Consider the following 12,789-nt stretch of genomic DNA (forward strand, 5'->3'; position numbering starts at 1 on the left):
CAGGCCAATGCAAGGAGCCGGTCAGCGATGGGCAGGCCCGGGGGCGGGTCGGGACGGGCGCTGCCCTGGAGCTGGAGCCGGCCCCTCCCTCGGCGCGGCAGCCCTCCTCCCGGGAGCCCACAGACGCGGACGCGCGCACAGCTGCAGGTGGAACAGACTCAGCGTTTATTCCGCGCCTCGGCGGGCAGGGACAGGGGCAGGGGCGAGGGCGGGGGCGGGAGTCGGGCGGCTCAGCAGGGCGCCCAGCATCTCCTCGCACATGGCTAGGCACCGCGGCACGTGGAAGCAGCCTGCGGGGAGAGACGGGGACAGGCGTACAGGTGGTGAGGGCCGGGAGCCGCTGAGAGGCGCGACCCCTGCGGCCCCGCCCTGTCTCCTACTCACCTTTGAAAGGCCCTCCCTTGATGGTGAGGGCCACCTTGCCCTCTCGGCTCAGGTAGCCAAACCATTCCCCGTACTCGGGATCGCGAAACTGGAATAACAGAGACAGTGACAGCTAGCGCCGGCAGGACCCGCCCAGATGCCACTGCAACGCTACCCAAGGTCAGACACCGGGTTGACCGCAGGTAACGTGGCTCTAGAACCAACGATCTTAACCGCAACACCGCATCCTCCACAAAGATGAAAAAGCAGGGGTGGACGAAGCAGGCAGGCTGCAACTGTATAACCAACTGGGCAACAGGGCGAGACACTGCTAGTTGGAATGAAAGAACCCTGCCCTGATTGTAGTCGTGGTTACGTTGATTTAAAGAAACAAAGAACCCTGATGGAGGCGATCACCTGTCATGAAACTCTTCATAAGTGACTCCCTTGGAGCTCCCATTCCCTGCACTGGCCTGTCTTCCAGTAGATGAGATTGTGCATGTCTAGCAGAGATCTCATGCGTATCCTGGCTCACCATTTGTCCGAAACGCATCTCACCCTCCCTCTGCCCCTGCCCAGTGCCCACTCCACTCTCTTCTCTCTTCACCAGAATTCCATAGGGCATCTGTCTCAGGAAGGCTTGTCAGTTCGGCCCCTTCTCAAAAGGATCATGGAATCAATTACACTGAAGTCCACGATGAAAATACGTCGCGGTGGCTCACGCCTGTAATCCCAGCACTTTGGGAGGCCGAGGAGGGTGGATCACGAGGTCAAGAGATCGAGGCCATCCTGGTCAACATGGTGAAACCCCGTCTCTACTAAAAATACAAAAACTTAGCTGGGCATGGTGGCGCGTGCCTGCAGTCCCAGCTGCTCGGAAGGCTGAGGCCGGAGAATTGCCTGAACCCAGGAGACGGAGGTTGCGGTCAGCCAAGATTGCGCTATTGCACCCCAGCCTGGGTAACAAGAGCGAAACTCTGTCTCAAAAAAAATTCTGGGCGCAGTGGCTCAAGCCTGTAATCCCAGCACTTTGGGAGGCCGAGTCGGGTGGATCACGAGGTCGAGAGATCGAGACCATCCCCGTCAACATGGTGAAACCTCGTCTCTACTAAAAATACAAAAAATTAGCTGGGCATGGTGGTGCGTTCCTGTAATCCCAGCTACGCGGGAGGCTGAGGCAGGAGAATTGCCTGAACCCAGGAGGCGGAGGTTGCGGTGAGCCGAGATCGCGCCATTGCACTTCAGCCTGGGTAACAAGAATGAAACTCCGTCTCAAAAAAAAAAAAAGAAAAAAAGAAAATGTGTCTTTAGGCCGAGCGCGGTGGCTCACGCCTATAATCCCAGCATTTTGGGAGGCCAAGGCGGGCGGATCAGGAGGTCAAGAGATGGAGACCATCCTGGTCAACATGGTGAAACGCCATCTCTACTAAAAATACAAAAATTAGCTGGGCATGGTGGCGCGCGCCTGTAGTCCTTCGGGAGGCTGAGGCGGGAGAATTGCCTGAACCCAGGAGGCGGAGGTTGCGGTGAGCCGAGATCGTGCCATTGCACTCCAGCCTGGGTAACAAGAGCGAAATGCCATCTCAAAGAAAATGTGTCTTTAAATTGTGGCCCATAAGAATTGGTGTATTCTTGTTTGTAGGTGTGAACAGTTGCTATATTCTTTGTGGGAGGTAAAACTAGTCCTGGGCTGGGCACAGCGGCTCATGCCTGTCATCCCGGCACTTTGGGAGTTTGAGGCGGGAAGATCACTTGAGGCCAGGACTTTAAGCCCAGCCTGGGCAACATAGTGAGACCCCATCTCTAAAAAAAAAATTAAAGAATTAGCTGGGCATGACGCCTCAAAGCTGTAGTCCCAGCTACCTGGGAGGCTGAGGTGGGAGGATGGCTTGAGCCCAGGAGGTTGAGGCTGCAGTGAGCCGTGATTGTGCCACTGCACTCAGCCTGGGTGACAGAGACCCTATCTCAAAAAAAAATTAAAGAAAAAACTACTTGTGAGTCACACATAACTCAAGGTTAAAGTTATTAAAAAAAAGAAAAAAAAATTAGTTCTGTCTGTATTCATTCTATCTTTTGAGTTACGTTGTTCAAGTCCTTACTTTTTTCTGACTACTTGATCTGACACGGTGTCTGGATTTTTGCCTTCTATATTCTCTTATGTTGGTTGGTGCATAATGACTTACCTGTTTTTTGTTTTTTTGAGATGGAGTTTCCCTCTTGTCACCCAGGCTAGAGTGCAGTGGCATTATACCAGCTCACTGCAACCTTCACCTCGGGGGTTCGAGTGATTCTCCTGCCTCAGCCTCCTGAGTACTGGGGATTACAGGTGACCACCACCAAGCCCAGCTCATTTTTTGTATTTTTAGTAGAGACGGAGTTTCACCATGTCAGCTAGGCTGGTCTCAAACTCCTGACCTCAAGTGATCTGCGTGCCTCAGCCTCTCAAAGTGCTGGAATTACAGGCATGAGCCACCATGCCTGGCCCAACTTTTGTATTTTTTGTATTTTTTTTTTTTTGAGATGGAGTCTCACTCTGTCACCAGACTGGAGTGTAGTGGTGCAATCTCGGCTCCTCCTAGGTTCAAGCGATTCTCTTGCTTCAGCCTCCCAAGTAACTGGGACTACAGGTGTGCGCCACCATGCTTGGCTAATTTTTGTATTTTTAGTAGAGATGCGGTTTCTTTTACCATGTTGGTCAGATGGTCTCAATCTCTTGACCTCGTGATCTGCCCACCTCGGCCTCCAAAAGTGCTGGGAGTATAGGCACAAGCCACCACACCCAGCCAGTTTTTGTGTTTTTAAAGTAAAGATGGGGTTTTGCCATGTTGGCCAGGTTGATCTCAAATTCCTAACCTCAGGTGATCCACCTGCCTCAGCCTCTGAAAATGTTGATTATAACTTTTGTAATTGTTTAATGTCATCTCTATCACATTAAAATGTATTCCTTCAATTTCATTTTGGAGTTAAAATTGGTGGTCCCTAATACATACTTTATGAATGCATTAAATCTGAAGTAGTGACGACACTGGGACTTCTATTGCTAGTTTCAGTTAGAGGTTAGTACAAATAAAGGTGATTTCCCCCACAGGGTTTCAAAGCCCACAGACCCCAGAATAAGACGTCCTGCTATAATCCCCCCAGTACCAGGGTTTACCAGTGCAGTCAGAGTCATAGCTTTAGAAACACGTGACGCATCTTCATTCATTCATTCACCACCCAGGCCTTCACCACTGGGTGCTGTGCCCTGTCCTGGGTTCAGCAGCTCGAGGTGCCTTCTGGGCAGCAGTCAGGACAGCTTATCACTCTGCTCCTAGCACTTGGGCCTCGGGGGATCCCTGGCTTGGTTTTCTTCCTACGTCACCACTGATTCTTGTCTCCATTTCTCTTTTTGCCTCATAGATTTCAGCAGCATCTGTACTTTTTTTTTTTTTTTTTTTTGAGTATGACTCCAGGCTGGAGCGCAGTGGTGTGACCATAACCTAAGCAGTCCTCCTGCCTCAGCCTCCTGAGTAACTGGGACTACAGGCGTGCATGATACCCAGCTAATTTAAAAAAAAAAAATTTTAGAGATGGGGTCTCACTATGTTGCCCAGACTGGTTTTGAACTCCTGGGTTGAAGCGATCCTCCAGACTCAGCCTCCCAAAGTGCTAGGATTATAGGTGTGAGTCACTGTGCTCGGCAGCATCTACATTCTTATGAACTGAAAACACTCATGGCCCGTCCAGATCTTTCCCTCTGCACCAGAGACTCAGGAATCCCACTGCCGCTCCACCAGACTGTGAACCCTCTGTCCCCATGAGCCCTCACTGGCTGGGGTGACAGCTACATCTTCCTCTGCTGTCCCAGCTTCTGCCGTATACCCTACAGGCTTCCCCCCATAACAAAGTCCTAGGACAAAAGTAACAATGGAATCAGACCAGGCAGCTGGCCACTCTGCCTTTATCCTCACTCCCAGGCTGCCAGGCCTCCCGGATTGACTCGGCCCCTGCTCAGTGCTTCCCCACTGCCATCTCATAGGAAGGAGCCCCCCACAACCCTCTCCAGAGGTATTACCCCCACAGCTGTCACTCTCACCAACCCTAGGTCTGCTTTTGTAAGGTCTGCTCCCCGACCCACACCTGCCACCAAAATTCAAGCTCTAGGAGGGCAGGGGCGTCTTCATTAACTGAACAAACAGCACTGGGACTCCAGGAACTCTCGGACCAGCTGAGCAACTGTGCCCAGCAAGGGGGCAAGAACACAGCCTGGCCAGACTCCCCCCATTCCTCCATTCAGCCTCTAGAGGGGACAAGCAGGCAGTGCTCACCTGGCAGAAGGTGTACTCAGCCACTTGGTAGAAGAGGCGCAGCAGCTCAGGGTCCCCGCTGTCGCTGTAACCCATGAGGAAGGCAATCATGGCTTCACTGTGCGGCCACCAGAGCTTCATGGCCCACTCCAGCTGGGGGAAGAGCAGAGCTGGGCATCTCAGCAGGACACTCCCCTCCCCAACTTTCCAGACCTGGCTCTGTCTCCATTGGCCGAAGCTACTGGAACTGAACTCCAGGACCCTACCGGTGGCATCAGCTTCGTGACACCAGGGCCCCAGACCAACAGGACGTATGTCCGAGCATCAGTGATTCACCAGTTCCCTGGTGGCCTCCGTGTAACATGGGACTGGAGAGCACTGGTGTCAGAGGCGTGTGAACCAGAGCCACTCCATCTTAAACAAGGAGCTCGGCAAAATGAGGCTGAAATCTACTAGGCTGCATTCCCAGATGGTGAAGGCCTTCTGAGTGAGTCACAGGATGAGACAGGAGGTCAGCACAAAACACAGGTCAGAAAGACCTTGCTAATAAAACCGTTTGCAGTAAAGGATCTGGCCAAGACCCACCAAAACCAAGATGGCGATGAGAGTGACCTTTGGTCGTCCTCACTGCTACACTTTCACCAGCATCATAACAGTTGACAAATGCCATGCAATGTCAGGAACTTACCCTATATGGTCTAAAAAGGGGAGACATTAGTAGTCCATCCCTTGTTTAGCATGTCCTCAAGAAATAACGATAAACACGGCACTTTCCTAATAAACTTGCTTTCACTTTACTCGATGGACTTGCCCTGAATTCTTTCTGGCATGAGATCCAAGAACCTTTCCTGGGGTCTGGATCGCCACCCCTTTCCTGTAACACTGGCACAGAAGCCAACAGCAGGCCTTTAGGTTCCAATCCAGCCGCAAGTTACCCTCTACAGGGTGGGTCACACACGGCCCTGGGTGCTCTCCCACCTGGGTGGGGCAGAAGTCATCAGCATCCTGGAAGTAAAAGAGGCCTCCGTGGTCAGGGTCCCATCCGGAACGGAAGGGCAACAACAGGAACTTGTCAACAACGTGAGCTCGAAGTTCAGGGTCGCCTTTCCGAATGCAGTGACGGAGCAGAAACCAACCGGCTTCCAGTGCGTGGCCTGGTGAGGAATGAGGTAAGGAAGGGCCTGGGTGGGGTTGAGGGAGGGGACAGAGGGAGTGAAAGGCTCTCTGCTCCTCCCTAACAGCGATGCTCTGACCTTCCTGGCCCTGGAGTCTGCTCCACTGCAGAAACCCCCAGCCTGGGTAGGCCCCATCCCCTCTCCTCTGCCTCCTCAAGGCCTCCCCGCTAGGCACTCCGACATCTGAAGCCTAGAACGCAAGGCTCAGTGCTACCCTCCTCTTGGGAGGCCCCCAGCCCACCCTGTCTCTCACCTGGGTTCTGCTGTCTCCCCAGGCAGCCAGAAAGTTCCTTGCCATCCTCTGACACATTCTCCAGCACAGCTTGTCCAGCCCTCTGCCCAGAAGGAGCAGAACAGAATGTTGGCTCCAGCCCTTTTCCCCACCCAGCCACCCACTAGAAAGCCCCAGCCCAGGTCCGTGTGGTGGCTCACGCCTATAATCCCAGCACTTTGGGAGGCTGAGGCAGGTGGATCATCTGAGGTCAGGAGATCTAGAGCAGCCTGGCCAACATGGTGAAACCCAGTTTCTACTAAAAATACACAAATTATCCAGGCGTGGTGGCACACACTTACAATCTCAGCTACTCAGGAGGCTGAGGCACGAGAATCACTTGAACCTGGGAGGCAGAGGTTGCAGTGAGCTGAGATCGGACCACTGCACTCCAGCCTGGGAGACAGAGTGAAGCTTTGTCTCCAAAAAAAAAAAAAAAAGAAAGAAAGAAAAAAGAAAGACCCAGCCCCAGAAATATCCCTTCCTCCCTCCCTCTCATCCAACCCCCTGGCCCTGCTGGCTTGGGTGGGCCAGGCTCAGAGGGGTGTTTGAGAAGGGGCTGATTCACTGCCTTGGGCTTAGGAAGTTTTGTTTTTTTTGTTTTTTTGGTTTTGTTTTGAAACGGAGTTTCACTCTTGTTACCCAGGCTGGAGTGCAATGGCGCAGTCTCGGCTCACCGCAACCTCCGCCTCCTGGGTTCAGGCAATTCTCCTGCCTCAGCCTCCTGAGTAGCTGGGATTACAGGCACGCGCCACCATGCCCAGCTAATTGTTGTATTTTTAGTAGAGACGGGGTTTCACCATGTTGACCAGGATGGTCTCGATCTCTTGACCTCGTGATCCACCTGCCTCAGCCTCCCAAAGTGCTGGGATTACAGGCGTGAGCCACTGAGCCTGGCCAGAAGTTTTTTTAGACAGAGTCTCGCTCCTGGGTTCAAGTGATTCTCATGCCTCAGCCTCCTGAGTAGCTGGGATTATAGGAGTGCACTCCCACACCACAGTACCTTTTTGTATTTTTAGTAGAGACAGGGCTTCACCATGTTGGCCAGGCTGGTTTTGAACCTCTGATCCGCCTGCCTCAGCCTCCCAAAGTGCTAGGATTACCGGCATGAGCCACAGCACCTAGCCCCAGCCTACGAAGTTCTAATCCTGTCTTCTGGCCTGATCCTTTCCAGCAGAGGAGGGTGAAACATTGAACGGCGACAGACAGGGCGGGATTCACAGCCCAGAGGCCTGGGAGGGACTTGGTGGGGGGGGGTCTTTTGCTGTCAGACTAAGCCTGGGGTTCCGAACCGTCCCTCCCACCCTCGGGCCCTCCACCTTCCCCAGGTGGGGACTTCTCCTAATCTCTGTCTCTCCCGGTGTGTCAAGCCCCAGGGCACTGCAGGGAGAGGGGGAATGGGGGAGTGGAGGGGTGGAGGGGTGGAGGGGTGGAGGGGTGGAGGGGTGGAGGGGTGGAGGGGTGGAGGGGTGGAGGGGTGGGGGAGTGGGGGAGTGGGGGAGTGGAGGGGTGGAGGGGTGGAGGGGTGGAGGGGTGGGAGAGTGGGGGAGTGGGGGAGTGGGGGAGTGGGGGGGTGGAGGGGTGGAGGGGTGGAGGGGTGGGGGAGTGGGGGGTGGGGGGGTGGGGGAGTGGAGGGGTGGAGGGGTGGGGGAGTGGGGGAGTGGAGGGGTGGAGGGGTGGGGGAGTGGAGGGGTGGAGGGGTGGGGGAGTGGGGGGGTGGGGGTGTGGGGTGTGGGGTGTGGGGGAGTGGAGGGGTGGAGGGGTGGGGGAGTGGGGGGGTGGGGGGGTGGAGGGGTGGAGGGGTGGGGGAGTGGAGGGGTGGAGGGGTGGGGGAGTGGGGGAGTGGAGGGGTGGAGGGGTGGAGGGGTGGAGGGCTGGAGGGGTGGAGGCCTCCTGCCACCCCAGCTCCCCAGGGGTCCCCCACCTGCACGTGTTGCAGAACCCTCCGGGCGCACCAGTCACCCAGCTCTGCATATTTGTCCGCCAGCTCCTTGTCCGCCTCCCCGAGCTGCTCCACCAGGTTCAGCAGCATCATGGGCACTGCCATGGGCTCCACGGCTGGGGCCCCCTGGAGCTGGGGCCGGCCCAGTTCCGACGCGTCCTCCCGTACCCAGTGGACAATCTGATCCATCATCTCCACCGCTTCCGTCTGGTAGTGTGAGAGGCAAGGGGAGGCCCAGGCTGAGGCCCTGGGGTGGCAGAGCTGATTCATCTCCTGAACTCCAAAGACACCTACTCGGGGCCGAGCACGCAGATCCACCCCACCCTGCCTTGTGGGCTCCCAGTCTAGAGATACAGCCCTTCCCAGGTTGTGGGGTCAGGGTCTGGCAGTACAAGGAGCCCAGGGCAGAGGGAGGAGCCTCTTCCTGGTTAGGGGCAGGTCATGGATACAGCCCTCTCTGTCTGGGCCCCTGTGGTAAGGGAGTTGTCAGAGGTAACGGGGACTTGGCCGGAAGATGGGGAGGGGACTTGCATCTTGAGTAGGAATGCATCAGGCGCCCAGGGCAGGGTCCCAGGGTGGGGTCTTCAGGGGCACCCTTAGGCCCAGTGGCCGCCTTAGCAGCCCTCCTCTCACACACCTGGTACCGTGCTTCCCCTGTGGTCCTCCACAGCTCGTCCATGGCCATAGTGTAGAAACACTCGCTGAAGATGGTCCGCTGCACCTTGACCGGGCGGCCGTCGCGAGTCAGCACAAAGGCACACTTCTTGCCAGGAGGTGCCACCCGGGCGTAACGCAGCAAGAACTCACCACCTGGAGGTTGGGGGGTTGGCATGCCAGGAGTAAGGCAACCCTTGAGCCTCCCCAGTCCTTTCATGCTTCTAGACCCCTCTAGAAGCATGAGATCCGCACATGTGCGGATCTAGGAACTCCACACAAGCCCTGTTGAGTAAACATGGACTGGGTCACTGGGAGATAGGCAGGAAGGGGGTACCTGCTTTTGCTGCATCCAGGAGCTGCGCATGGTGGAAGCGCTCAAAAGTGCGGTACAGGCGGCAATACATCCAGACCTGCGGTACGGGAAGGAGGGAGGGAACGTGGCTGAAGCGGCCAGCTGGGGTGAGGTGAGGAGCCCTTTGAAGTGATAGGCCCTGTGCCTTGTGGTCTGAGCTTCCAGGCTGGGAACACCCTACCTGCCTCCCCTGTAGCCACACATACTTGAGGTCATCATACACCTGCCCATCCCGGCCAAGGCACGTGAAGAAGCCCCTGTAGGAATGCAGGGTTAGCAGAGCCTGGAAGGGGCCTTCCCTGCCCCTCCTGCCCCTCTGGGGCCAGCAAATCTGTGAGGGGCCTGAGAGTGAGGAGGGGGCTCGGGAAGGGCAAAAATCCTGCGGAGGACTCCAGAAATGCGCCAAGTACCCGTGCTCCTGGTCGTGGGAGTGCTCCATCCAGAAAGCCACCACACGGTCCAGCTCCTGCCCCACGCGCTCCTTCCAGGCCTGCAGAGTCTCCCGCTCTTTCTCCATATCCTAAGGGAATTGGGGCTTGAAGGCACAGCCCCCGAGTAGGACCTAGGCACCCCCAGCCTTGGATCTAGCCCTCAGGGATCCCCCCACCTCCACACGGGCCTTCAGACTTCACCATCCCCAGGACCCTTCAAGACAGCACTCCCCCCACGGGCCCCCCTACTGGCCTGTCGTGCTCGGAGAGCTTTGCTCATCCCTCCCTCTCCTCCAGGAAGCCAGACAGAGTTGGTGGAGGTCCCGTGACTGTCACTCAGCTGACAGAGCCGCGCCCGGGCTCACCCACCCCCTCCTCTTCAGGGTTCCGCTGGGCCTGAGGGCGGGGCTTTGGGGCCCCACCCCCACGCTCATTCCTACCCCTCCCCTCCCTTTGGATGGACCTGTCCTGCCAGGGCCCCTGCTGGGTGCCCGCAGCTCAAGATCCTCCTTGGTGGGAAATGCTGTGATGGCAGGACGGTCTGGGATGAGGTACGGGGCTGCCACCCACCCCACACCAGCTACCTTTACAGGAGCCCAGAGAGGGCTCTAATGTGCCCCCTAGTGTGCCAGGGGTCCAGGCAGGGTGACTGAGGACCTTGGCTCTAGCAAGCCTGTGGGGCAGGGCCCTCTGACCTGTCACCACATAGATACGGCACGCACACGACTGCCTCCTCTGGGCATAGATATGGCAGGCAGGTAGGCAAGTCCTTTTTTTTTCAAACAGGGTCTTGTTTTGCCTCCCGGGCTGCTCACTGCAGCCTTGACCTGCAAGGCTCAAGCGATCCTCCCACCTCTGCCTCCCAAGGAGCCAGGATTACAGCTGTGTGTCACCATGCCTGGCTAATTTTTGTTTTTTTAGTAGAGACAGGGTTTTGCCATGCTGCCCAGGCTAGTCTTGAACTCCAAAGCTCAAGTGATCCACCCACCTCAGCCTCCCAAAGTGCTGGGATTATAGGCGTGAGCCACCACACCCAGCCTAGCACCAACCACCTCAACAGTCAGTAATGGGCAGCCATTGGTGCTGACTTTTTTTTTTTTCCGGAGATGGAGTCTTTCTCTGTTGTTCAGGGTGAAATGCAGTGGCGTGATCTCGGCTCACTGCAACCTCCACTTTCCGGGTTTAAGCAATTCTCCTGCCTCAGCCTCTTGAGTAGCTGGGATTGATAATAGGTGCCTGCCACCACACCCAGCTAATTTATTTTTTATTTTTAGTAGAGACGGGGTTTCACAATGTTGGCCAGGATGGTCTCAAACTCCTGACTTCGTAATCCACCTGCCTCAGCCTCCCAAACTACTGGGATTACAGGCCTGAGCCACCACGCCCGGCCTTGGCGCTGACTTCCTTTTTTTTTGAGTAGGAGTTTCGCTCTTGTTACCCAGGCTGGAGTGAGTGCAATGGCGGGATCTCGGCTCACCAAAACCTCTGCCTCCAGGGTTCAGGCAATTCTCCTGCCTCAGCCTCCTGAGTGGCTGGGATTACAGGCACGTGCCACCATGCCCAGCTAATTTTTTGTATTTTTAGTAGAGACGGGGTTTCACCATGTTGACCAGGATGGTCTCGATCTCTTGACCTCGTGATCCACCCTCCTCGGCCTCCCAAAGTGCTGGGATTACAGGCTTGAGCGACCGCACCCGGCCTGGCGCTGACTTCTTTACACAAGTGACACAGCTCTGAGGCCTGACAGTAAATGCAGGTAAGAGCCCACATCCCCCTTCTCTGGGCCTATTTTCCAGCTGCCCAGATCTGTCTGTAGCTCTATGACCGTCCGACCTAACGGTGCTACAAGGCCAGTGTCTTTCCAGGCCGACAGTGCACGTTTCCAGCCATGGGCATGGTGCTGCACTGCTGGCCTTTGATGCCACAGTGACTGTCTCAGTTCCCCTTTGGGGTGCTTGGGAATGAGGCTGATGCCCCTGGCAGGTGGGGGCACATCCTGTGTGTTCGCACCCGCCCTCAGCCTCGGCTCATGCTCAGGGATGAACTTTGTGCCCAGCCGGGCTGTATCTACCTGCCCTGCTGGCAGGCCTGTCATGGTCATGTTCATGGCCAGCCTCCCTCCTGCGTCACCAAGGCTGAGCCTTGGTATGTGGAGGGTTCTAGGCTTCTCTGGGTGGTCCCCCTAGCCCTGGGTCCAGTGGACAGGGCCTTGGTCAATCCTGAGGGAGAGCACTTAGCTTTCCTGGGCTCCCTGGGAGCAGGACCAAGAGATGCCCCGCTCCCCCTCCCTGTCCAGGGCTCTTCCCTGGAGGCTGTGGAGTGGTACCCTCCGACAGAAATTCGGTATTTTCAGATAAACACCAGAGGCATTACTGATGTGACCGTTGCCTTCTGAATTGTGATGCAGCCACCGTGAGACAGGTGAGCTGAAGGCAGGTGGAGGATGGGTAGCCCTGCAGGTGCCAGCTACAGGAGTGGGGTGGGAAGAACCCTTATACTGCCCCCACCAGGCGAAGCACCCACAAGCCTTTTGCCAAAGGTATGGCCAACCCCATGTGGCCCCTGGCCTCCCCCAGCCCCAGGCATGGCTCCTACTGCTCTGCTCCAAAGGACACTTTCCCACCCCTGTCCTTGGGCCTCTGAGAGGCTGGGCTCTGTGGCAGGTCGTAGTTGGTGCAGTGGCCAAGACAGACGTGGCTCCTGGAGTCAAGCCCTGGCCATGTGGGGACACAGAGGATCCCACATGACAGGCTTCCCAGGAGAGGCCACATGTGACAGGGCCTTGCACACACACCCATGCCAGGTGGAGACAGGGAGGCTTTTGTTACTCCAGGAGTTTCAGGGGGTAGAGGTGTGTGCGGGAAACAAAGGCAGGCGGTGGGGCTTGGCGGGGGGGGGGGCAGGGAATGCAGGTACACTAGGCCTGAGAGCCCCAGGAGCACCATGCCACTCCCCTCAGACCCGCCTAGGCCTGTGCTGCCCCAGGGCTTTCTGTACCTCTGGGCTGGTGAGCACTGAGTACAAATCCAGCTGTCCCGCCAGCCCAATCGCTAGGTGGTCTGGATCACGAGCTCTGCTTCTTCCCCTTGTGGGCATGGCTCACATGTAAGACGAAGCAAGATGAGGGAATCCACCTCTGCAGTACCCACAGTGTGCTTGTGACTCAGCACCTCTTCCCCCCAACACACCCCAGACCACTGCTGGTGACCTGCCAGACCTTTGCCCCATCCCATCTTCTAGTGCAGGGAGGGAGGGATCCAAGCCCCAGACAAAGTCAGCAGCGGCTGCTCAAGGGGCCCCTTGCTTCTTGCC

General features: G+C 56.5%; 1 protein-coding gene across 4 annotated transcripts; it reads right to left on the reverse strand.

Annotated features, from left to right (window-relative positions):
• Positions 1–142: 142 nt before the first annotated feature.
• Positions 143–9,830, reverse strand: RENBP (renin binding protein). 4 transcript variants are annotated; one of them, XM_078363675.1, is made up of 11 exons: positions 9,731–9,830; positions 9,457–9,566; positions 9,228–9,303; positions 9,029–9,104; positions 8,675–8,847; positions 8,020–8,244; positions 6,078–6,159; positions 5,628–5,803; positions 4,671–4,802; positions 385–472; positions 143–290 (listed from the first exon to the last, which is right to left on the reverse strand). In XM_078363675.1, the coding sequence occupies exons 1-11, from the start codon at positions 9,755–9,757 to the stop codon at positions 166–168; spliced, it is 1,290 nt and encodes a 429-aa protein (XP_078219801.1). In that variant the 5' UTR covers positions 9,758–9,830; the 3' UTR covers positions 143–165. The 4 variants fall into 4 exon arrangements, with proteins under 4 accessions (XP_078219801.1, XP_078219802.1, XP_078219804.1 ...); XM_078363676.1 differs by having other exon boundaries at positions 9,654–9,830; XM_078363678.1 differs by lacking the exon at positions 9,228–9,303.
• Between the last annotated feature and the right edge of the window lie 2,959 nt (positions 9,831–12,789).

This window comes from Callithrix jacchus, chromosome X, assembly GCF_049354715.1.
Source record: "Callithrix jacchus isolate 240 chromosome X, calJac240_pri, whole genome shotgun sequence".
NCBI lineage: Eukaryota > Metazoa > Chordata > Mammalia > Primates > Cebidae > Callithrix > Callithrix jacchus.

Coding starts and splice junctions, on each gene's coding strand:
- RENBP (XM_078363675.1), bottom strand. CDS start 9,757: ATGAGCAAAGCTCTCCGAGCACGACAG. Junction 9,567..9,730: donor AAGCTCTCCGAGCACGACAG/GCCAGTAGGGGG, acceptor CAATTCCCTTAG/GATATGGAGAAAGAGCGGGA. Junction 473..4,670: donor CTGAGTACACCTTCTGCCAG/GTGAGCACTGCC, acceptor CTGTTATTCCAG/TTTCGCGATCCCGAGTACGG.